At 46.5% G+C, this 25,464-nt stretch overlaps 3 protein-coding genes across 6 annotated transcripts; 1 reads left to right on the plus strand and 2 right to left on the minus strand.

Annotated features, from left to right (window-relative positions):
• Positions 1-475: 475 nt before the first annotated feature.
• Positions 476-3,384, minus strand: PRAF2 (PRA1 domain family member 2). The gene is made up of 3 exons (XM_043458899.1): positions 3,095-3,384; positions 1,744-1,961; positions 476-1,308 (listed from the first exon to the last, which is right to left on the minus strand). Exons 1-3 carry the CDS (start codon positions 3,271-3,273, stop codon positions 1,169-1,171), a joined length of 537 nt encoding a protein of 178 aa, XP_043314834.1. The 5' UTR covers positions 3,274-3,384; the 3' UTR covers positions 476-1,168.
• A 356-nt stretch (positions 3,385-3,740) lies between these two features.
• Positions 3,741-8,986, minus strand: WDR45 (WD repeat domain 45). Of its 4 annotated transcripts, none has more exons than XM_043458897.1 (11): positions 8,833-8,986; positions 7,311-7,382; positions 7,107-7,181; positions 6,913-7,017; positions 5,955-6,114; positions 5,738-5,832; positions 5,187-5,266; positions 4,866-5,074; positions 4,683-4,784; positions 4,451-4,596; positions 3,741-4,204 (listed from the first exon to the last, which is right to left on the minus strand). In XM_043458897.1, the coding sequence occupies exons 2-11, from the start codon at positions 7,363-7,365 to the stop codon at positions 4,095-4,097; spliced, it is 1,137 nt and encodes a 378-aa protein (XP_043314832.1). In that variant the 5' UTR covers positions 7,366-7,382; positions 8,833-8,986; the 3' UTR covers positions 3,741-4,094. The 4 variants fall into 4 exon arrangements, with proteins under 4 accessions (XP_043314832.1, XP_043314831.1, XP_043314830.1 ...); XM_043458896.1 differs by having other exon boundaries at positions 5,955-6,129; XM_043458895.1 differs by having other exon boundaries at positions 5,955-6,135.
• LOC122435548 (60S ribosomal protein L36-like) lies at positions 8,803-23,512 on the plus strand. The gene is made up of 2 exons (XM_043459733.1): positions 8,803-8,924; positions 23,107-23,512. Exons 1-2 carry the CDS (start codon positions 8,803-8,805, stop codon positions 23,441-23,443), a joined length of 459 nt encoding a protein of 152 aa, XP_043315668.1. The 3' UTR covers positions 23,444-23,512.
• The last annotated feature ends 1,952 nt before the right edge of the window (positions 23,513-25,464 follow it).

The raw sequence follows: 25,464 nt of genomic DNA on the forward strand, positions 1-25,464 counted from the left end.
TAACAAGAAAAAAAATATATATATATATATATCGCTGTGGAAACAGCCTTTGATAACGTAATCTGCTTTGGTTTTATTTGCTTTGTGATGTGGGGCAACTTCTTCACCTGTCCATGCCCAGATTCCTAGGCAAGAGCCCTTAGAGATACAAATGATGGCAGCAAACACTCCTTGCCCTTAACTATCTTGTGTGTTAATGCCATTCTAGGGATTCCCTGGTGGAACAGTGGTTAGGACTCTGCACTTTCACTGCTGGAGGGCCAAGTTCAACCCCTGCTCAGGGAATTAAGATCCCACAAGCTGCTCAGCACTGGAAAAAAAAAAAAACCGCCACTCCAGAGGTAATAGATTTGAGAAAGCAACTGAAAGCTAGTGTTTTCAGCTCACATATATGACAGACTCAGTCAGAAAAGTCTCCAGCAGAATTGAAAAGCATCTGGCCATTGAAACACACAGACTACCCAAGAGGCCCAAATTGGCTTGAGCAATGCAACAGCCTTTATTGTTGCAGCAATACTGCTATATATGCCCCATTCCTGGTTAGGGCTACCCCCACACCACCCCACCTCACCCCTTGGTCCTTGTCACTGTGGAATTTTTTTGGGGGGTGGCAGAACTCCTAAGCAGAGCTGGAGGGAGACAAGTGGGACTGGTGAGTGTTGGGGTCACCTGGGACTAAGGGTTCAATGGGGTCAGGATACCTGAATCCTCTACCCTGATGGGGGTTGAGAACACTTGGATCCTAGGTTCAAAGCTGGGGTTCGGTCTGTAAAAGCCTTGGTTCAGGGTTCAGGATCTGAGAATGCCTTGGTCCCAGACCCCAGCTTTGGGACTGAACATGGAGGATAGACGGGTCCCAGATTGGGGTTGGGGGTGTGGGCCTAGAGTTTGAGGTTGGCTATGGATGCTCTGGTCTCCAACCCTCAGTTTTGGGCCGGATGTATCTCTGGGTCCAAGTTCAGGGCTGGGAAGACTCTGGTTTCCTAAAATGGGAGGTGGGGATGTGTATGAGGGAATATCCCAGTTTGGGACCTGTGGAAAGGGCTGCAGTTGTCTTATTTTTTGAACTGGGTGGGAGGCTCCTATTTTAAGGGCTGGGAAAGGGCTCTGGGTTCGGGCTGGGGTGGGGATGGCATTCTCCACGCCTTTGGGTACAGATCCCAGGCCCCTAGGATCCAGCCTCCTGTTCTTGTCCCAGCGCCTCCAGTAGCAGCCCCATTGGTGTCCGCTTGAGACCAATGCTCTCGATCTTGTTCTCAATCTTGTTCTTGAGGTTGCGCAGGCGCAGTGACGCATGCACCAGGATCACTGTGGACAATACCGACAGGAGTGGGGTCAGTGGGATGGGACATCTGCCTTTAGCTAATGGGGGGCCAGAGAAAGGAACTGGAACACTGACAGACCAACGGAATGGTCGGTAGCCAGGTCGCCTCCGAACCCTGCTAATATGGCGGAGAAATACGTTTCACAACAGGGGCGTGGCCAGAAGGGTGCACAGCAATGGGGACGTGGCCGGCGGAAAGCACTTCATACCAGCAGTGACGCCCAGAAAGGCGGGTAGTAAGAGGGGCGTTCCCAGAGAGGGGCTCAAAGCCAGGGAAGGCGCTTTATAAAGGAGGGGTGTGGCCTTGCCCGCCGGGTATCCCAGCCCCCTCTCAGCCCAAGAACCGGGGTAGGGCGGGCCTGGCGCCGTTCACGAGCGCTGGCTGTCTTCCCGGTTATCTCAGGGTAGTGAAGACTCACGAAGCACTGGCCCGGCGATGCTGAGCAGGAAGGTGCCAGCGCCGCCCGCGGCCCAGAGGACGAGGAAGCCGATGGCAAGCACTGCGGCCAGGCAGGCGGCTGGGTGGCTGCGACGGCAGCGGCGCACGGCGGCTCGATTCTCAGCCGCCCACACCAGCGTGCCAAGGGCCACCGCCACTACCAGCGCGCTTAGGAGGGTGTGCAGCGGCCGCACGTACCTGTGGGGACAATGGAACTAAGCTAGCCCCCGGGCAGGCGGGGAGAGGGCCTCCCAGACCGCCGTCCACCAAAGCCTGGATGGGCCCCAAAGGCTTTGGTTTGTTCCCACCTCTACCCCTGCTCTGGATCCTCCAGCTCGGCAGATACTCCCTCCAGCCCTGTTCCCAAGAGGTCCACCCTTCAGGTCTTCTAACTTCTGGGAGCCCTGGGCTCCCCTGTGGATCCTTTTTTTAAAAAAAAATCAATCCTACAGTCCCATCTTCCTGAGATCTCCGGCTTCAGACCCTCCCATCCTGCAACCCCCCCTCCACACACACACACCCAGACTCGCAGCCTTTCCCTGCTCTTTCCTTCTGACCCTGCCCGTCCCCCCCCCCCCCCCGCCGCAAGACCCACTCCAGCCGCACCCCAAACCCACTCTTTGCAAAGGCCCAGCCCTTGCAAATTCCTCTTCCGGTCCTATTTCCATACATTTCCCACTCCCCAGGCCCAGAGTCCCTTCCAGACTTCCTTTCCTTGAAATTCCCCCTCCAGGCTCCCATTTCCTACAGATTCATCCCTCCATCATTGCTAGAACCCCTTCCAGGCTTTCAGTACCACTCTTAACTTCCAATCCTGACCAAGTCCTTCCTCCGGGTTCTCCATCTGTCCCTCGTCTCAGGCCTTCCATCCTTGGGTCCTTCCTCATGACTCAAGTTTCCCAACTAGTACCTGCTCCTGGAGCATTCCAATTATGAGCCAGGTTCCAAGTCCAGATCCTCCACAAGTCCACTCTTCAACTTGACCAAGTCCAGCCCCTGTCTCTGCAGTAAATTGTTCAAGGCCACCTAAAGCTGGTCCCATCACCCCTCAGGCAGTCATGTCCCAATTTCAGGCCCTCCTTATCTTCAGATCCACACTTAACCCTACCCCCGCAGGACCTTTTCCAGCCGATGCTCCCATCCCAACCTGTCCCCAAACCTTTGCAAAGGCCCAGCCCTCTTCGAGAGCTTCTGTCAACCCGTTTCCCCCTCCGTTCCTCATACTACTGAATTCGCCCTTCAAGGTCTTGCATCCCTCTAAAAATCCCGCGGGCCCACCCTCCATGCCAGTGGGCATCCCCGGCCAACCGGCGCCTCCCTCCCTCCCTCACCCGGCCAAAGCGAGACCAAGGCCGAAGCAGATAAGGTAGTTGGTTTGGTAGTAGAGGAGGTTGTTGATGACGCGGTGGCACCATCGCTGCGGGTCGCAAGGATCCGGGGCCACCAGACGCGCCGACCCCAAAACAAAGTCGTCCAAGGCGCGTAGCGGTGGCAGCCGCACCTCCGACATCCTGCCTGTCGTTGTAGCTGGACCAGAGAAGCGGTCGGACTACAACACCCGTACCACCCCGCGCCAACACGAGGCACACCGGGAAATGAAGTCTGGACCCTGCAGCCGCTACTAGGACGACCCAGTGGCTGCGCATGTGCACCGATGCACGTGACCGGAAGTGCAAACAACAAATCGGAACTGTAGGGTAGCGGGGGCTGCCGGGAAATTAAGTCTGCGCCATGGGGCGAGACATTCCCATCCACCCCCACGCGGGGGCGCCACAGGGACGGTTGTGGGAGATGCTGGCTGTTCTGACACCCCAGTAGCCAGATCTTAAAGCACACGCAGAGACTGTCAGAAGAACCTGAGCAAGATCCCACTTCCTTCCCGTCAAGGTCCAAGAGGGTCACACCTTTCAGGAAACTCCTGCAGGGTCTTTTCAGCCTCATCTTCTCTAGGCCCCACTCCCAAGGTCCAGTCATAAATACTATTAAGGGCCTTTTATTTATATTCATCACATCAGAGAGCATCTCTTTCTGGGAAGTTTTTTAAAAATCCCCACAGGTTTGATTAGGGTACCCACTCTGGGTCCATAGTTTTCTTCAGGCTGGGAGCTCCAGGGGGGTCCACTGTCTCCCTGGGTCCCTGGCCTGGCCCTGCAGGCACACAGTCATCAGGAAGTGCTTGGGGCAACTGAGCTGTTTGGGCATTGCTCTTAAGAGTGCAAAGTGGGCACCCGCTCCATTAATGCATCCTGGGTGGCGCTTCCACAGCACTCCCACCCCCACACAGGCTTTGCAATCTGCCATTGAAGGTCCCTAGTACAACCCACAGGGTCCTTAAAAGTCATCATCATCACAGATGTCAAGGTACACGTCGAAAGCCTCTCGGTTGCAGTTTCCATCCGGAGTGAAGACATATTTGTGGAAGGTCCCATCTACACAGATGGCTGGAAGAGAGGGGAGGATTGGAAAAGGTTAGGGGCTGCCAATGCCACACTCTAATTCTCTCAGGTGTCCCATAGCCTAGGGTCTACTTCCAGGCCTTTGCCCATCTCTTTGCCATCTCTTACTGATGATGGAAGTGACCCATCCATTTTGCTCCCTCAGGCCTCCCATGACCTAAAATTCTTTCAGGTCCAATTTGCAGGCCTCCGCCCATGCAGTACCCCCAGTCAAGGGCTATTCCTACTCACCAATGACAGAGTTGACATTCTTGGAAGTATTTCGACCAAAAGCACAGATGCAGGCTGACTCAGCAGGCACGGTGAAGCTCGCCAGGCTCCACTGAGAGTCCACATACTGCCCAATCATAGGCCCCACCTTGCCCACGCGAGCCAGCCTGCAGGCAATACTGGCTAAGCTCAGGTGTGGTATATGTGCAGGAGGATGATGGGGGTAAGGCAGGGCAGGGCAGGAGGTACTCACGCAGAACGGCGGTTGAGGCGGGTATCCTTGAGAGCAAAGATATGGACTGTGCCCTTATCACTGGATGCACACAGGAAGGAGGAATCATGGCTAAAGTTGATGCTGAAAGACAGACCAGCAGTGATGCCCACATGTCATGCTGGGCATGGGGTCAAGAGCCCACCACCCATGCCCTGTGCTTACCAGTAGAGGGTGGCAGGGTCGGTGCCTCGACGCAATTCCACCAGTTTCTCCTTGGACTGTGTGTCAAAAAGGCGAATAAGTGTGCCCTTCTGAGAGGCCGAGGCCACTACCGTGCCTGGCTGGTTCAGAGACACACAGGCCACGTCGCTCTGATGTGCATTGATGGTAAACGGAGCAGATGAAGTGCCAGGCTTTGTGCTTGCCAGGTCCTATGGTAGAAGGAGCAGTTCAGGCTTAGAGTAGGTAGTAAGGAGGTAAGTAGCCAAGAGTCCACAGGGAGAGCCAGTCCACCTACCCATCCCTGCCCACTGGACAGCTCACCACAAGTTGTAGGCTCCCGCACTTGTGTCCTGGAAACACTAGCAGTTGTTTCTCCAGGCTGGGGCAGAGGTCACAGAGCCCTAAGGTGTGAGGGAGAGTGGGCTGGTAAAGAGGATGATGGGGCCAGGCAGGGTCTCAGATGGACAGAGCTGGATAAAGGCTGGACTTCAACCTTCTACGATACATGTTACCCACAGAACCCACAGGGGGCTTGTCCTTGGCTGTGCTCTCCACCATCAAGGCAGATTACCTACCTCGCAATGCATTTGTGGCAGTCCCAGGAGGCCCAGGAATCCCTGGCATACCCGCAAATGTCCTTACTGAGCCTTTTTGCTCTGTGATCTCAGATAGCCAGGGGTGGGACAGGGCCAAGAGTGGGGAGAGAGAACTGACTAAGGGATGGGAAGATAGATACACTGGGAGTCTCAGCCCATCAGAGCATATCCATGAAGACTCCCTCACCTGCCTCTCTTTCCCAGTTCCTTTCTGCATGTCCCTCTTCCCCATCCACTGCCTCCTGCCATTACATCTGCATCTCAGGGTCCTCTCACCCTTGGGGTTGTCCCGGGTGTCAAATTCAAACAGCTTTCGGGGATTGTCAGGGAAGGAGTATACATAGATGCGGTTCTTCAGCACGATCACGATTCTGTGGGCATCACACAACACAGGATGGTCGTGAGAGAGGGCAGGGTACCCATGCAGGATGAACCCTCTCACCTGCTGGGGGGACTTCCTACCTCCCCCACCCCCAGTCCACCTCAGGCTCACTTGTCATGGCGCATGCGCACAGCCAGCACTGGCTTGGTGAAGGTGAACTCCAGCACCAGCTTGTCCTTGGAGTCCTTGCCCTCCCGGGCATCGTCCCAGATCAGCACTGCTTGGCAGGTGGGTGTGTTGTCGGGGCCAACGTGTAGGGTGAGGGGCAGCCCTGGTGACACAAGACCTACCCCTACTCCCCATGGGACCTCAACCCACTTGTTTAACCTTTTGCTAGCACCCCATGTGATCCTCACACAGCATGACCACTTGTGATTCCTCAGGAGACAGGTTTTAAAACTGTTATACTCATTTACAGATGAGGAAGCTGAGGCTCAAAGGAGTTGGCTATCTGGCCAAGGACCTCACAATCCATTAGTAACCAAGCAGGGACTCATACCCAGGCCTGGAACTTCCCATTGGTAACCATTTCTGCCTCCAGGGTCCCAGTCCATACACCCCCAGAAGATTTCTGTGAGGAATCCTAGGGCTTCTCTTACCATGCCCCAGTGGGATAAACAAAAACCCTGAAAACAAGATGGTGCTTGAGACTCAAAGCAAGAGGGCACTGGGGAGACTGCCCCAAGATTTTAAAACCTATTGATTGTGTGACCTTGGATAAATCACTTAACCTCTTTGGGCCTCAGTTTCTTTATCTGTAAAAACGGGAATAATGATACTTCCTACCACACATAGTTATTATGAGTATTAAATGAGTTAATACATGTAAAGTGGTTAGGACAGCACCAGGATCACAGCAAGCGCTCTATAGGTAAGGACATGGCATACAGGAGGCATTCAACAAGTGTTTGTTAAATGAAGACAAAACACCAAGCTTCTCAAGCAATGAGATCCAGGACTGGTAAGCCTCACTCTGTGACTCTGAGTTACTCTTCATTTGCCAGTGCCTCTGGGAGGCCAGGATTCTAGGGAATCTGGGCCAAGGGTGGGATGGGATGAGGACACTTACCTGAGATCTCTGAGAACTTGGGGCTGCTACCACCGCCCACCAGGGCCAGCAGGTTGGAGCGGTGCAGCATTTCCACCAGGCCCATGCTGCCCACCTGCTCATGGTCTGGACAAGGACCAGGGTGTCAGTAGGGGTGGGTGCCAATGCCCAACCCATCCCTTCTGCCCACTGCACCTCCCCCACCAACAGCTCACCCAGATGCCCCTTCTCCATCAATGGCTCCACGTTGTAGATGCGCACACCTGTCTCCATAGCGCAGCAAAAGCAGCCTGGGGATGGGAGGAATCCGGGCTGCCTCAAAGGATGCCCAAGTGGGAAGCTAGGGGCTTAACATCCACCTGTAGCCATTCTCTCCCTCCCCCCACTCCAAAAAGGGCACAGGCACAAGCCTCTCTCACTTTGGTCTTGGTTGAAACGCAGACTGGTCACACCTCGAAGTGGCTGCTGAGTCATGGTCCAGGATTACTTCCCTGGACACAAATGGGGGTAGGGTTGGGAAGAGTCCTTTGGTCTGTTCTCTGAGTCCTAGAACTCCTGTCCTCAACTGATTACTTCTTCCTCCTTCCACTCTGCTACCTAATCCCAGCAGTATTGCAGAGAAGACAAAATCATGGGGAGAATCCTAGGGTCTCCATCTAAGCTCCCAAGACCCCAAGGAGCATGGCCAGGAACAGTCCCATCTTCTCACACTTGGTTGACCCCAACTCTGTGGGTCTACTCTGACCTCGACCACCCCTGCCCCTCCTCCTTACTCCCCGGCCCTGACTGTTTCTCAGGAAATAATGAGGTAGGGGGTATTTCAGTGATGTCTCCTCTTTATCCCCAGCCAATCCTGATCTTGGTGCCCAACATAGCCTGGAACCACCCCATACACTTCTCTTCTTACACCTGGACCTAGCACCTAAGTCTGCCTGTCAATAAATGGGAAAGGGAGCTCAAGCACCCACCTCCTCCTGCACCTCCCCGACCTGGCCCTGAGACCTCCTATGGCTGGTCCACCATTCTGAGGATCTCTCCTTCCATGTCCTTCTACTCCAACCTATTCTATCACTCCCGAGCTCTCACACCTTCCCTCCTCACAGGCTTCCCGAAATACCTTCAGGATCCCGTTCCTACCTCCAGACAACCCCTTTCATGACATGCTAACTTCTGCCCAATCATGGACAACCTGGACCTTCCCCCAGATCCCTGTATGCCCTAAAGACCCTACTTCAGAATTCCCTTATCACTCAGATGCCCCACCCCTGGGACATACCCTTGCATGTGTTCTGCTATCCCTGACTTTGACATTGGTTGGCTGGGACCTACCCTCAGGAATTGCATACCCCTTAAGATCCCTCCTCCAGACTCCCTATCCTCTTCCCAAGACCCTGCCCCGGGGGACCCTACTGCCTCAAGACCCTTGCCCAGGACACAGACTTTCCAAAACTCCTACCTGGGACTACTCAATCCCCCCAGCAAGATGCCTGCCCCAGATTCCCCTAATATTATTGCCCTAGAGTCCCCATACTCCCTTTAAACACCCGTCTTCCCCAAATCTTTGCCCAGGCACACCCTCTTCCCATCCTCCAAATGTCCCCCTCACCTCTTCATACCACCTCCACTGGACTCCCTAATGCCCCCCCCCCTACAAAGACCCATTCGTTGGAGATTCCCCAAACTTCCAAGACCTCCTCTTTGGGACCCCCAATCCCAAGATCTGTGCCACCCAAGAACCCTGCCCAGGGATTCCTCACACATAGCTCCCCCACCCCTTATGTGCAAGTCCACTCTCATACGCCTCCCAATGCCAGCACCTACTTAAGATGCTTGTCCTAGATACCTTCCATCAACCAAAACTCCTGCTCAAAAAACCCCTTTGTCTCCTAGACCGCAACCAATTTTGGGACCATGCCCCAGATCCCTGCCGCCTGCACTGACCTGAACACTGTGCGTCCCCGATCCCAGCTCCAGTTCTCGGTGCCGCCCGCGGCCCGGCTTTCTGACCTCCCGGGCCTTGACGCCCTGCTCTGGTGTTTACATCAGGCCTCACTTCCGGGGGAGGGAGCCTGTGACCGGAAATGACTCACCCTGCCCAGAAAACGCGGCCAGTCCTCCTAGCCCAGCTTCTGGGTCATTGGAGCAATGAGAGTGAGCGTGGCGTCCTCCCAGGAGGGCGCGGGAAGCAGAGGATGCTCAGCCAAGGCATGACTGTCTCAGAGAACCGCGGACGGGTGGGCGAGAGAGAGTCTTTCCCTCGCTGAGCGGAAAAGGGCGAAAATTCTTCAATTCGGTCCAGTTCGGACAGCTAGAGGTGTTATCTTCTGGGCTAACAAGACGTGGACCTCCGAGGTGGGCTAGAGGGGCCGCCCCGTTAGCAATTTGTAGTTCCCGCACACTCCTAGGGAGGGGCGACCCAGGACCCTTGAGGCGGGGGCGGTTCTGGAAGCCTTCAAAGCTGTCTATCCCCATAGCCAGGGAAAACCAGGTTGAGACTCCCCATCCCAACCTCTCTTCGTTTTATTCACAAAGTGAAAAAAAAAATTTTTTTTGATGGCAAGATAAATGTTCTCTGTGGGGCTTAAGAAACCCCAATTATGTACGTACTGGAAATATTTTTTTTATTCAACTTTTAAATTTTGAGATGTGGACTCATGTGTAGTTTTGAGAAACAATACAGAATCCCATGTACTTACTTCCCCCTAAAGGTAACGTGTCATCAAACTATAGTAAAATATTACACTCAGAATATTGATACATTTGATATTGATAGAATCCACCCATCATTTACTTTTTTTCAAGTATTGTTTTGATACTTTCAAAAGTTACTAATATATAACGAACAGTGGTTTAATGTATCCTTTTTAATTGATCCATGGTATTCCGTGGAATAAATGTATAATTAATTGTTCAGCTGTTCCCCTACTGATTGGAGAAGGAACTGGCAACTCACTCCAGTATTCTTGCCTGGAAAATCCCATGGATGGAGGAGCCTGGTAGGCTACAGTCCATGGGGTTGCAGAGTCAGACACGACTGAGCAACTTCCCTTTTTTTTTCCCCTACTGATAGCCATCTAGATTGTTCGATGGACTGTGTTGTCAACATCCACAGGCATGTTTACCTGTGAATTTTGGCCCCATATACTACTTTATGGGCTTCCCTGGTGGCTCAGAGGTTAAAGCGTCTCCCCGCAATGCAGGAGACCTGGGTTTGATCCCTGGGTTGGGAAGATCCCCTGGAGAAGGAACTGGCAACCCACTCCAATACTCTTGCCTGGAAAATCCCATGGACAGAGGACCCAGGTAGGCTACAGTCCATGGGGTCACAAAGAGTCGGACACGACTGAGCGACTTCACTTTCTTTCTTTCTACTACTCTAGGCATTACTCCATTGTTATGCTCCTCCACAAAGCCAATCTTCTGGCTCTCCTCAGTCTCCACTTTCTCACAACCGAGAGCATATTAGTTCCCTGACCAAGGACTGAACCTAGGCCCCAGCAGTGAAAGCTTCAAGTCCTAGCCAGTGGGCCATCAGGGACTTGCTAAGGCATATTTGACTTAATTCAGTTTGGCTTCTATCACGCCCTGTCTCTGAGACTTCTCTTAACCAGATTACTGATGATTAACAATCTTCCCAAACCGGCAGTTACTTCTAACCCTTCCTGTGACCACTCAGCATATTCCACAGTTTCTTGCCCTTACTCTCTTGGTTTTCTCCTGTATCTCTGACTACTGGTCCACTTTTATCGTTTCCAAATATTGGTGTATCTTTGGCCATGCTCCTGGCCCCCTTGCTTTTATAGCCAATATTTTGTCCCTAGGTGACTTCATCTTGTCTCCTAGCCTTAATTATTGCAAATATTTGTAAGATTCACTAATTTCGGCCTCTGGCCTAGATGTCACCAGACTCGTATATGCTATGGCTTGTTGCACATTTTCACATGGATGTCTCATAAGGCATCTCAGATTGAACCCATCCAAACAGATTTCTTGAATTTCCCTAACTCAAACACCCTCCTGTCACCCTCATCTCAACCAAGTTTGTCATGCAAGCCAAAGATCAGATATATCATGCTTGATTCTCCTTTGTCACTGGCAAATTCTGTTGATACCATGTCAAAATGGTATTACAGATACAACCCCTGGGATTTCCCTAGTTTGTCCAGTGGGTAAGAACCCACTGCAGGGGACATGGGTTCTGTTTCGGGTCTGGGAAGATTCCACATGCTGTGAAGCAACTAAGCCCGTGCACCACAACTCTCAAGTGCTGCAGCTACTGAAGCCCGTGCGCCTAGAGTCCATACTCTGCAACGAGAAGCCTCCACAATGAGAAGCCCGTGCACCACAACTAGAGAGTAGCCCCTGCTCTCTGCAACTAGAGAAAACCCACACAGCAACGAAGACCCAGTGTAGCCAAAAATAAATAAATAATAAATAAATATAGCAGTGTGTACACGTCAAAAAAAAAAAAAAAAAAACAGGCCTGGCACATAGGTCAATTGGAAAAACTCATAATTCACAGGGCATGGAATACACAGGAAGGTTGTGGGGAATAATTAGCCCTGGACTTGGTACCACTCCATACCCAATTAATAAATCATTAAAGGAAGAACCTGAAAAATCAAATTGTTTCCAAGTAACTGTATTTCAGTACAAAGATAAGGAAGATTCATAGGGATAATAATAATAAAACCCTAGTACCTAATAAGGTAAAATTCACAATGTCTGTTACCCCCCACCAAAAAAAAATGACTAGGCATAAAAAGAAGGAAGAGGTACATACTACAACATGGAAGAACCTTGAAAAACATATGCTAAGTGAAAAGAGCCAGTCACAAAGGACCACATGTTGTATGATCCCATTTGTAGATAATGTCCATAATAGGCAAGTGAAATACAAAGTAGATTAGTGGTTGCCTAGGGCTGGTGGGGTGCGGGATATGACTGGGGGAAAAAAAGACAATGACTGCTAAGGAGTATGGGGTTTTGGGGTGCTGAAAATGTTCTAAAACTGATTGTGGTGATGGTTGCACAAGCCTGTAAGTATCCTTTAAAAAGAACATTTAACTGTACACTTTAAATCGTGTATTGTGTGGTGTGTGAATTATATCTCAATAAGAATGTTATTTTTTTTAAAGCAGGAAAACAGGACCCATAATAATCAATCAATGGAAATTGACCCAGAATGGACACATATGTTAGAATTAGGAGAGAATAATGCTAAAAAAAAAGTTATTAAAAGCTGCACTCCATATGTTAAAAAAAGTTATCAGAGACATGGAATATTCACCCAAAGTGAATTTATAAAGATGAAAAACACACCCGATGGGATTAATGACTAGACATTTCAGAAGAAAAACATTAATGACTTAAAGTCCTAGCAATAGAAACTAAGAAAATGAAAAAGGGAAAAGGAATCTCCAAAAATAAAAAGAGCATATATGAGCTGTGGAACAATTTTGTGTGACCTAATATGCAGGAAATCTAAACCCCAAAGAAAAGCAGAGGGGACAGAAAAAGTGTGTAAAGAAGAAAGTCCTAAAACTTTCCAAAATTAATGAAAAATATAAGCTAACAGATCCAAGAAATTCAATGAACACCAGCAAAAGATGCATGAAAAATACTACACAAAGGCACATTGTAATAAAATTGCTCCAAACCAATGAGGAGAAAATCTTTATTTTTTCTTCCAGTTTTATTGAGATACAGTTGACTTACAGCACTATATGTGGAAAATTCTGAAAGAGATAGGAATACCAGACCACCTGACCTGCCTCTTAAGAAACCTGTATGCAGGTCAGGAAGCAACAGTTAGAAATGGATATGGAACAACAGACTGGTTCCAAATAGGAGAAGGAGTACGTCAAGGCTGTATATTGTCACCCTGCTTATTTAACTTATATGCAGAGTACATCATGAGAAACGCTGAGCTGGAGGAAGCACAAGCTGGAATCAAGATTGCTGGGAGAAATATCAATAACCTCAGATATGCAGATGACACCACCCTTATGGCAGAAAGTGAAGAAGAACTAAAGAGCCTATTGATGAAAGTGAAAGAGGAGAGTGAAAAAGTTGGCTTAAAGCTCAACGTTCAGAAAACTAAGATCATGGCATCCAGGCCCATCACTTCATGGCAAACAGATGGGGAAACAGTGGCTGACTTTATTTTTCTGGGCTCCAAAATCACTGCAGATGGTGACTGCAGCCATGAAATTAAAAGACGCTTACTCCTTGGAAGGAAAGTTATGACCAACCTAGACAGCATATTAAAAAGCAGAGACATTACTTTGCCAGCAAAGGTCCATCTAGTCAAGGCTGTGGTTTTTCCAGTAGTCATGTATGGATGTGAGATTTGGACTATAAAGAATGCTGGGCACCGAAAAACTGATGCTTTTGAACTGTGGTGTTGGAGAAGACTCTTGAGAGTCCCTTGGACTGCAAGGAGATCCAACCAGTCCATTCTAATGGAGATCAGTCCTGGGTGTTCATTGGAAGGACTGATGTTGAAGCTGAAACTCCAATACTTCGGCCACCTGGTGTGAAGAACTGACTCATTTGAAAAGACCCTGATGCTGGGAAAGATTGAGGGCGGGAGGAGAAGGGGACAACAGAGGATGAGATGGTTGGATGGCATCACCGACTCAATGAACATGGGTTGGGGTGGACTCTGGGAGTTGGTGATGGACAGGGAGGCCTGGCGTGCTGCAGTTCATGGGGTCGCAAAGTGTCGGACACAACTGAGTGACTGAACTGAACTGAACTGACAGCACTATATAAGTTTGAAGTGTACAGATAATGACTTGATTTACATACACCGTAAAATGATGATCACAAGTTTATTGAACATCCATCATTCCATATAAATATAAAATTAAGGAAATAGAAAAAAAATTTCCCTGTGACCCTCTTATAATTTACTCTTATATATAACATATAGCAGTGTTCATTATATTTATCATGTTGTACATTAAATCCCTAGTACTTATTTATCATATACCTGGAAGTTTGTACCTTTTAAACCATCTTCATCTTATTCCCCCTTTCCCACCCCCACCTCTGGCAAACACAAATCTGATATCTTTCTATGAGTTTGTTTGTTTGTTTTTGAAGGTGGGGAGTAGGGGAAGGGGCAGCAAGAAAGACAATTAGGAGGCTATTTCAGTAAATCAGTGGGTTTTTGTGCCTTATGGCAGACAGCAAAGAAGAACTAAAGAGCCTCTTCATGAAAGTGAAAGAGGAGAGTAGAAAAGTTGGCTTAAAACTCAACATTCAGAAAACTAAGATCATAGCATCTGGTCCCATCACTTAATGGCAAATAGATGGTGAAACAATGGAAACAGTGAGAGACTTTATGTTGTTGGGCTCCAAAATCACTGCAGATGGTGACTGCAGCCATGAAATTAAAAGACGCTTGCTCCTTGGAAGAAAAGTTATGACCAACCTAGACAGCATATTAAAAAGCAGAGACATTACTTTGCCAACAAAGGTCCGTCTAGTCAAGGCTATGGTTTTTCCCAGTATCATGTACGGATGTGAGAGTTGGACTATAAAGAAAGCTGAGCGCCAAAGAACTGATGCTTTTACAAGGACATCAAACCAGTCCATCCTAAAGGAAATCAGTCCTGAATATTCATTGGAAGGACTGATGCTGAAGCTGAAACTCCAATACTTTGGCCACCTGATGGGAAGAACTGACTCATTGGAAAAGACCCTGATGCTGGGAAAGATTGAAGGTGGGAAGAGAAGGGGATGACAGACGATGAAATGGTTGGATGGCATCACCGACTTGATGATGTTTGAGTAAGCTCCGGGATTTGGTGATGCACAGGGCAGCCTGGCGTGCTGCAGTCCATGGGGTCACGAAGAGTTGGACATGACTGAGCGACTGAACTGAACTGTCCTTCAACACAAGGTTGACTTTCAACAACCTTCCTGGTGCTGTTAAAACTTCTGATAGTAGGAGTACCACCGCCCCCCTTCACCTCCACAGTGAGTGTTTTACCTCACCTTTTTTCCTGGAGCAAATAGGACTTAGCATCTTATTTGAATTAAGATGTATTCCTAAGTCTTTAGACTTTTGAACTCTGTGGGAGAAGGTGAGGGTGGGATGTTTCAAAAGAACAGCATGTATACTATCTATGGTGAAACAGATCACCAGCCCAGGTGGGATGCATGAGACAAGTGCTCGGGCCTGGTACACTGGGAAGACCCAGAGGAATCGGGTGGAGAGGGAGGTGGGAGGGGGGATCGGGATGGGGAATAAGTGTAAATCTATGGCTGATTCATATCAATGTATGACAAAACCCACTGAAATGTTGTGAAGTAATTAGCCTCCAACTAATAAAAAAATTAAAAAAAAAAAGTTGTATTCCTAAGTCTTTAATCCTTTTTAGTTTGCTTTTCAAACCAGCAGTCTGATTATTTACTTACTGCTGTATATTAACAGGACAGTCACCAGAGAATGAAGAATGATGCATATGCCTGTCATGCCAAGTTGTCACAAGGAAGGCCGGCAGGATCAAAAAGGACCCACCTGTTATGATTGAATAACATGTGGAAGAAATCCAAACTAGGATGAACGTTTAGGCATTCCAGATTTGTGGGAATGAGTTTCAAGTATATATATCTCAGTCAAAATCTTTCTTAAAACAGAAATCTTGAAGTTAAACATGGCTCTGCTCAAACCCGGTTGGGTCAACTTTAATATTAGAATTTCTCCTTGGAATATTTTGCCTTCTTTTGTGGATATGACTCAATGAATTAATTTTCTCTTAACACATTCTGGAAAATGGATTGTTTGGCAATTGAGAAATTAAGTTTTGCTCTGATGTTCTGAAAAGTAACATACTAATCTTCATTTAACAGCTAATTACTGAACATTTATTCGTTCATTTATCCAATGTATATTGAGTGCCTACAACACACCAGGTACCTGTACTAAGTGTTGGAGAATGGAACAATAAACAGAACAATGTCCTTGGAGGAGAAAGGTGGTGAATAAATGGATGAGTAAACATGTATTTATATATAAATTAGAGAGAAAATGGATTAGGAGATAGGAAGGGTTGCTATCTTATCTGGGATGATCACAGAAACTTCTGTGATCAGGTGACATTGGAGTAGAAACCTGAGGGAATGAAGTCTTTGGAAGTTTGGGGAAAGAGCATTCTGGGAGAAGGAACAGCAAAGATATCAGTGCATCCTGAGCAAGTGAGTCACAGAAGTTATGTTGTGGAGGCAGAATATGCAGGGCCTCACCACCATTTGAAATGCTTTGGCTCCTATTCTGAGTGGGATAGGGAGCCATTTGGAGGGTTTGGGGCAGAGAAGAGAGACATAACTAGACTGGCTTCTGTGTGTGGACCACACAGAAGGCAGGGAGTAAGGGAAGGGGCAGCAAGAAAGACAGGGGGCTATTTCAGTAAATCATGCAGTGGTTTTTGGTGCCTTGGACACTAGGCAGTGGAGGAGATGTTTTCTGGAATTATTTTGAAGGTAGAGCTGAAGGACTATGTTGATGGATTAGATACAGGGTGTGTGGATGATAGGAGTTAAGAAAGACTCAGAAGGTTTTAGTTAAGCTGAGAGCTGGAGAAGCAGATTAGGAGTTTTGTATTGTTCTTGTGAACTCTGAAATGCCTCTGAAATATCATTTAGAGATGTTAAATAGGTGATTGGATATGACTAAAGGTCAGGAGTGAGGTACAGGCTGGAGACAACACATTTAGGAGGCATCAGAAGGTCAAATTCATTTACAGCCAGAGGAAATTACCTAGGAAGTGAAAGTAGGTGAGGTTAGAAGCCTAAGCCCTGGGGCATTTCCAAGGTATAAAAGTCAGTGTCATGAGGAGGAACTGGCAAAAGACTGAGTAGGAGCAGACAGTGTGGCAGGAACAGAACCAAGGAAGGATTTCTGGAAGTCAAGAGAAAAAGCATTTCAAGTAGGGAGTCACATGTTGCTGAGAGGGAATGATAAGGAGCACTCATGATATGCAGGCACTGGGTGTATAAAGATGAACCAGAATGCCAGGCACATAGTAGGTGTCCATGTACTTTTAATTGTAACAAAATATACACAACAAGGTGCTTCCCTGGGGGCTCAGAAGGTAAAGAATCTGCCTGCAAGGCAGGAAACCTGAGTTGATCCCTGGGTGGGGAAGATTCCATGGAGAAGGGAATAGCTGGCTACCCAATCCAGGATTCTTGGCTGGAAAATCCCATGGACAGAGGAGCCTGGTGGACCACAGTCTGTGGGATCAACTGAGCGACTAACACTCACTTTTTTTTTTTTTTAACACTCACTTTTTAATACATAAAATTTACTACCTTAACCATTTTTAAGTATACAGTGCATAAGTGTTAAGAATATTTACATTGTTGTGAAACAAATCTTCAGAACTTTTTTATCTTGCAAAACTGAAACTCTAGACTCATTAGACAACATCTCCCCACTCAGCCTCCTGCCCCTCTCCAGTCCCTGGCAACTACCTTTCTACTTTACGTTTCTATGAATTTGACTCCTTTAGATACCTCACATAAGTGGAAACATACAGTATTTGTTTTCTTATGACTGGTTTATTTCACACAGTGTTCTCAAGGTTCATTCGTATTGCAGCATGTGTCAGAATTTCCTTCCCTTTAGAGGCTTAATAATATTCTATTGTATGAATATTCCACTTTTTGGTTATCCATTCATTTATTGATGGGACACTTGGATTGCTTCCACCTTTTGGCTTTTGTGACTAATGCCACAATGAACATGGGTATGCAAATCCTATTTCATACTATGCTTTCAATTATTCTGGATATTTTTCCAGAAGTGGAATTGTTGGATCATATAGTAATTCTGCTTTTTTAAAAAATTTTGGGGGGACTGCCATATTTTTTTTTCCATAGAAGCTGCACCATTTTATATTCCTACCAAGAGTGCACAAGGGTTCTAATTTTCTCCACATCTGAACCAACACTTCTTTTCTTTTTTATAGTAACCATCCTAATGAGTGTGAGGCCCAGAGAATTGTCATTCTTGATCTGTATGGCAGTTCCCTGGAAACCTTCACTTACAGGGCTTGTCTTTATTTGACCTGATACAGAGCTCTCTCTGAATCACATCTGCCTGAGGTGGTGATAACAGCTGGAATCAACAAGTTGACCAAAAAATCATGAAAAACTGGGAGTGAGATGTCCAGAGGGACCTTTGAAAAACTCTGACCTATTTCTGGGAATCTGGAAGGCCACATGCATGTGCAACTGCAGGATTGCAAGCATGCCCAGGAAAGAACTGAGGAGACCGTATGCTTTCACCTCTGGGTGATTTTTTTATTGGAGTATAGCTGATTTACAATGTTGTGTTAGTGTACAGCAAAGTGAGTAAGTTATCCATATATATATATATATATATGTATTGCCACTCATTTTCAAATTCTTTTCCCATACTGGTTATTACAGAACATTGAGTAGAATTCCCTGTGCTGTACAGTAAGTCCTCATTAGTTATCTATTTTATATATAGTAGTGTGTATATGTGGAGAAGGCAATGGCACCCTACTCCAGTACTCTTGCCTGGAAATTCCCATGGAGGAGCCTGGTAGGCAGCAGTCCATGGGGTCGCTAAGAGTTGGACGTGACTGAACGTCTTCACTTTCACTTTTCACATTCATGCATTGGAGAAGGAAATGGCAACCCACTCCAGTGTTCTTGCCTGGAGAATCCCAGGGACGGGGGAGCCTGGTGGGCTGCCGTCTATGGGGTCGCACAGGGTTGGACACGACTGAAGCGACTTAGCAGCAGCAGCAGCAGTGTGTATATGACCAATCCAGTCTCCTAATGTATCACTTTCCCCCACCTTTCCCCTTTGGTAAACCATAAATTTGACTTTGAGATCTGTGAGTCTGTTTAAGTTCATTTGTATCATTCTTTTTTTTTTAGATTCCACATATAAGTGGTATTATGTGGTACTTGTCCTTCCAAGCCTGACTTACTTCACTTAGTATGATAACCTCTAGGTCCATCTGTGTTGCTACAAATGGCATTGTTTCCACCTCTGGGTGATCTTGACACCCTGTGGAAAACTCTTCTAAGGCAGATCTGTAAACTACCTTGCTGGAGTTTTCAAAGCATGCAGTGACACACCCAGAAACCCTAGGCAAAGGTTGAAGACCTGGTTCAAAGGACTTAAGGAAATCTCTATTGGCTGGCTACTAAGTTAATGAAGGTCACTTTGGTGAGCACACACAACAAAGAATATAGACTTTACAAAATCAGTTAAGAAAAGTCACTAAACAGCAGCAACAACAAACCCTGGGGAGGAGAGAATCTGAATTCCAGAGCTGCCACATTATTTCAAATGTCCACATTTTAAATTGCAATGAAAATAGAAAGTATAAACCAGACTTCCCTGGTGGTCCAGTGGTTCAGAATCCACCTGCTAATGCAGGGGACATGGGTTTGATCCCTGGTCCAGGAAGATCCCACATGCTGCAGGGCAACTAAGCCCATGTGCCACAACTACTGAGCCCACACTCTAGAGCCTTTGCTCTGCAACAAGAGAAGCCACCACAATGAGAAGCCCACACACTGGAACTAGAGAGCCGCAACTAGAGTAGTCCCCGCTCACCACAACTAGAGAAAGCCTGCCCACAGTAACAGAGTAACCCAGCACAACCAAAAATAAATACATAAAAAGAAAGTATAAACCATACACAGGGGAAAAGTCACTAAATAGAAACCATCCCTAAGGAAGCCCAAACATTGGATGTACTATATTTTAGATTATTTTTAAGTATAGTTGATTTATAGTGTTGTGTTAGTTTCTGGTGTACAGCATCAGTGATTAAGAACATATATATTCTGGGGTTTCCCTGGTGGTCCAGTGGCTAAGACTCTGCACTCCCAATGCAGGGAGCCTAGATTTGATCCCTGGTCAGGGAAACTAGATCCCACATGCTACAACTAAGAGTTCACATGCTGCAACTAAAATTTCTGCATGCCACAATTAAGACCCAGTGCAACCAAAAAAAAAAGTATATATATCTACTAATCCCAAACTCATAATTTATCCCTCCTCCATCCCCTTTCCCCTTTGTTAACCATAAATTTATTTTCTATGTCTGTGGGTCTGTTGCTATTTTGTAAATAAGTTCAGTTGTATCATATTTTATTTTTTGGCTGTGCTGGGTCTTTGTTGCAGCATGCAGGCCTCTCTAGTTATTTGCAGGCTTAATTGCCCCAGGGCATGTGGGATCTTAGTTCCCATAGGTTAAATTGAACCTGCGTCCGCCTGCAGTGGAAGGCAGATTTTGAACCACTAGACCATTAGGGAAGTCCTTGTATCATATTTTAGATTTCACATGTAAGAGTCACATGTAAATGATAGCGGGTTTCCCATGTGGCGCAGTGGTAAAGAATCTGCCTGCCAATCTAGGAGATGCAAGAGAATGCAGGTTTGATCTCTGGGTCAAGAAGACCCCCTGGAGTAGAAAATAGTAACCCACTCCAGTATTCTTGCCTGGAAAACTCCATGGACAGAGGAGCCTGGCGGGCTACAGTCCATGGGGTCACAAAAGAGTTGGACACGACTGAACGACTAACACTCTCACTGCCATATGCAACAACATTAATGGACTTCAAGGACATTTTGCTAAGTGAAATAAGCCAGACACAGAAAGACAAGTACTACCTGATTCCACTTATATGAGGTATGTAAAATAGATTCAGGACTTCCCTGGTGGTTCAGTGGTTAAGAATCCACCTTGCAATGCAGAGGACACAGGTTTGATCCCTGGTCAGGGAACTAAGATCCCACATGCCACAGGGCCACTAAGCCTATGAGTTCTAGAGCCTGTGAGACAGAACAAGACAGCCTGCATGCTGCAACTACTGAAGCCTATGTGCCACAACTAGAGAGTCTGGGTGCTGCAATGAAAGATCCTGCATGATGCAATGAAAATCTCACGTGCCACAACTAAGACCCAACACAGCCAAATAAGTAAATGGTAAAAATAAAATAATCAAATTCATAAAATTAAAGTCTAGAATGGTGGTAAACAGGGGCTGGGTAGAGGGAGAAATGGGAAGTTATTAATCAACAAGCATAAAGTTTCAGTTAGGTAAGATTAATAGGCTCTGGAGATTTGCTGTACATTGTACCTGTAGTCAACAATAATGTATTATATACTTAAAATTTGTTAAAAGCAGAGATCTTATGTTGAGTGTTTTCATCACAATAAGATCTAAAAAATAAAGCTCTTTGGAAGAAAAAATATATGGATTGGTTAATCTATTTTGGAAGCCTTCTCCATTTTGCATCAATGAGAGTCTAGTTATGACTATGGTCTTTGTCCTAGAGACATTGCCCAAGGTTTGACACTGAAATGGGTCTGCCATTTTCTTTTAAATGCTTTTCAAAATTAATTATTTTTATTTTTGGTCACACTGGGTCTTCATTGTTGCTAGTGGGCTTTCTCTAGTTGCAGAGAGTAGGGGCTACTCTCTAGTTGTGGTATGTGGGCTTCTCACCGAGGTGGCTTCGCTTGTTGCAGAGCACAGGGTCTGGGCACATGGGCTCAGCAGCTGTGGTTCATGGGCCCATGTAGGCTTTAGTAGTTGAGGCGAGTAGGTTCAGTAGTTTCGACACCCAGGATCCAGAGCATGGGCTCAGTAGTTGTGGCACACAGGCTTGGTGGGCCTGCAGCATGTGGGATCTTCCTGGACCAGGGAACCCATGTCCCCTGCATTCGCAAGGTGGATTCTCATCCACTGTGCCACAAGGGAAGCCCTGCAGTTTTCTTTTGAAGAGTAGTTTGTGCTGGTTCATTATAACAGAGTGCTGGTTCCCAACTCCAGAATGTCAAATTCATTAGGTCCAGAGAGGACCTGAGACTTTGTATTTCTGCCCTGTTTACAGGTGATGCTGCTGCTGCTGCTGCTGGTCTGGGGTCCACACTTTGAGAATCACTGCTTGCCTGATACCACAAAGTAATAAAACTCTGCCCCTGGAGTATTGTCCTAACCTCCTCATGGGAGCCTTTGATTCAAGATATAGCCAGAGTCCCTAGAAGGACAGGAAGCTGGGACTTTGCTGAGTTTACAAACAGGTTTAGGATTAGCAGGAATTGAACCTGCTTGGTACTAAATGTCTGTTTAATAAATGACAAGTATGTTGGAGAGGGAAGAAAACCCTACAGCTAATGGTGCAGTTAATGGCATAAGACTGGATACTTTCCCCTCAACACCTAGAATGAGACACGTATCTACTCTCACTACTGCTCTTTTACATTGTACTGAAGATTCTAGTCAATGCATAAAAGCAAGAAGAAATAAAAGGCATCTGGATTGGAAAGAAATACACCTGTCTTTATTTGCAGAAACATGATTATCTAGTAGAAAACCAGTGGAATCTATAAAAAAGGTAATAAAATTGTTATTTTAGCATGGTTGGAGGATACAAGATCAATGTACAAAAATCAATTGTACTTTGGGACTTCCCTGGCAGTTCAGTGGTTAAGACTTGGAGCTCCCATTGCAGAGGAACTAAGATCCCACATGCTGCATGACACAGCCAAAAAAAGAATGTGGCGAACTGACTTTCAAAAATTATTTATTTGGCTGCATTGGGCCTTAGTTGTGGCATGTGGATCGAACCCAGACCCCCTGCATTGGGAGTGTGGAGTATTTGCCACTGGACCACTAGTGAAGTCCTGGATAACCGATTTCTTTTAAAAGGCACAAAGCCATGCAGTGGAAGGAGGACAGTCTTTTCAACAAACAGTGCTAGAACAGTTGGATATTCATACCCAAAGGAAGGAGCCTGGATTCATACCTCCTACTATATACAATGTGTTAGTTGCTCAGTTGTGTCTGACTCCTTGAGACCCCATGGAGTGTAGCCCACCAGGCTCCTCTGTCCATGGGGATTCTCCAGGCAAGAATATTGGAGTGGGTGGTCATTCCCTTCTCCAGGGGATCTTCCCGACCCAGGGATCAAACCTGGGTCTCTTGCACTGCAAAAAGTAATTCAAAATGGACTAAAGACCTAAATATATTATCTGAAACTATAAAACTTGTAGAAAACCTTTGTGATCTTGGATTAGGCGAAGATTTCTTAGATAAGACATCAAAAGGACAATCCAAAAAGAACAAATTGATAAATTTGACTACATCAACATTGAACATTTCTGCTTTTCAAAAGCCATTGCTAACTTTCTGCCTCACCAGCCATTGCAGAGCAGTGGCTGTGGCTCTGCTCTTCCCCATGGCCATGGGCCTCAACAAGGGCCAAAAGATGACCAAGAACGTGAGCAAACTGAGGCACAGCCACCTCCTCGGGCGCCTTACCAAGCACACCAAGTTCACGCGGGACATGATCCGGGAGGTGTGCAGCTTCACCCCTTATGAGCGGTCGCCCATGGAGCTGCTCAAAGTCTCCAAGGACAAGCAGGCCCTGAAGTTCATCAAGAAAAGGGTGGGGACATACATCTGTGCCAAGAGGAAGAGAAAGGGGCTGAGCAATGTCCTGGCCACCATGAGGAAAGTAGCAGCCAAGAAGGACTGAGCCCTTCCCCTCTGTGCACAATAAACCTTTTCAGAAAAAAAAAAAAGATATTGTTAAGAGAATGAACAGACAAGCCACAGACTGCCAAGAAAAATACTTGCAAAGCATATATCTGATAAAGTGTCTGTATCCAGAAGATTGGGGAATAAGAACTGCTTTTTGAAAGGTCTGTTAATAAGATATGGCAAAAGGGGTGGTGTATGAGGAAACCAGAATTGAAAGAGACATGTGTACCCCAATGTTCATCGCAGCACTGTTTATAATAGCCAGGACATGGAACCAACTGAGATGTCCATAAGCAGACAAATGGATAAGAAAGCTGTGGTACACATACACAATGGAATATTACTCAGCCATTAAAAAGAATACATTTGAATCAGTTCTAATGAGGTGGATGAAACTGGAGCCTATTATACAGAGTGAAGTAAGCCAGAAAGAAAAACACCAATACAGTATACTAACACGTATATATGGAATTTAGAAAGATGGTAACGATAACCCTATATGTGAGACAGTAAAAGAGACACAGATGTACAGAACAGTCTTCTGGACTCTGTGGGAGAAGGAGAGGGTAGGATGATCTGAGATAATAGCATTTAAACGTGTATATTATCATGTATGAAACAGATCGTCAGTCCAGGTTTGATGCATGAGACAGGATGCTCAGGGCTGGTGCACTGGGATGACCCAGAGGGATAGGATGGGGAGGGAGGTGGGAGCGGGGTTCAGGATGGGGAACACATGCAAACCCATGGCTGATTCATATCAATGTATGGCAAAAACCACTACAATATTGTAAAGTAATTCAGTTCAGTTCAGTCGCTCAGTTGTGTCCTTTTTGCAACCCCATGAATCACAGCACGCCAGGCCTCCCTGTCCATCACCAACTCCCAGAGTTTACTCAAACTCAAGTTCATCAAGTTGGTGATGCCATCCAGCCATCTCATCCTCTGTAAAGTAATTAGCCTCCAACTAAAATAAATAAAGTTTTAAAAAAGGGGTGGTGTATCTCTAATCTTCATAAAGATTCTTAAAGCTAGAAAAAATGGAATAGATGAATAATTTGCAAAGAAGAAATAGAGACACAGATGTAGAGAACAAATGACGTTTGGATAACAAGGGGGAAAAGGGGTGGGATGAACTGGAAGCTTGGGACTGACATATTTACACTACTATGAGTAAAATAGATAATAGATATTTACAATACCATGTGTAAAATAGATAACCAATGCAAACCTACTGTATAGCATAGGGAACTCTACTCAATGCTCTGTAGCAACCAAAATGGAAGGAAATAAAAAAAAAAAAAAAGGGGGTGGGATATATGTACACGTGCAACTGACTCACTTTGCTGTACAGCAGACTAAAATAACATTATAAGGCAACTATATACCAATAAAAAAAAAGCAACCTGGGTCTCCTGCATTGGCAGGTGGATTCTTTTACCACTAGCACCACTTCATATCTTTGCTCAAATGCCACCTTTGTAATAAAACCTTCCCTGATCATCCTATGAATACTGCCCACTCTGGATCCCCTTTACCCTGCTGTACTTTCTCCCTGCACCCCCTTCCATGGTTGTTCACACCTTTTAACATACTGGATAATTCTCATGCTTATTGCCTCTCAGCCCCACTGGAAGGTCAGCTCCACAAGGGCAAGGATCTGTCTTGTTTTGTTCATGATCTTCAGTAACTAGAATCAAGCCTGGCATAGAATAGGGACTTGATGTTTGTTGAATGAATGATGTATCCTTTATGTATCCCTAGCATGCAGAACAGTACCTGGCATACAGCAGGGGTTCAACAGATACCCACTGAATGAACTGGAGCAATAGTAATAGCAATAGCAACTGGAGCAATAGGAAGTAGCAATACCAACTTCCTTGGTAAGGAAGTAGTTTTTCAAGTTGTTACTTACTCTCTCTGCTGGATGCTACAAACATGGAAGTTAAGAGGCCCCATTGTGGGAGTGGAGGGGAGCACCCTGGGGCTGAGGAAGCCATGTCAGAAAAGAGGAGC

The sequence above is a fragment of the Cervus canadensis genome, chromosome X (assembly GCF_019320065.1).
Source record: "Cervus canadensis isolate Bull #8, Minnesota chromosome X, ASM1932006v1, whole genome shotgun sequence".
NCBI classification, from domain to species: Eukaryota; Metazoa; Chordata; class Mammalia; order Artiodactyla; family Cervidae; genus Cervus; species Cervus canadensis.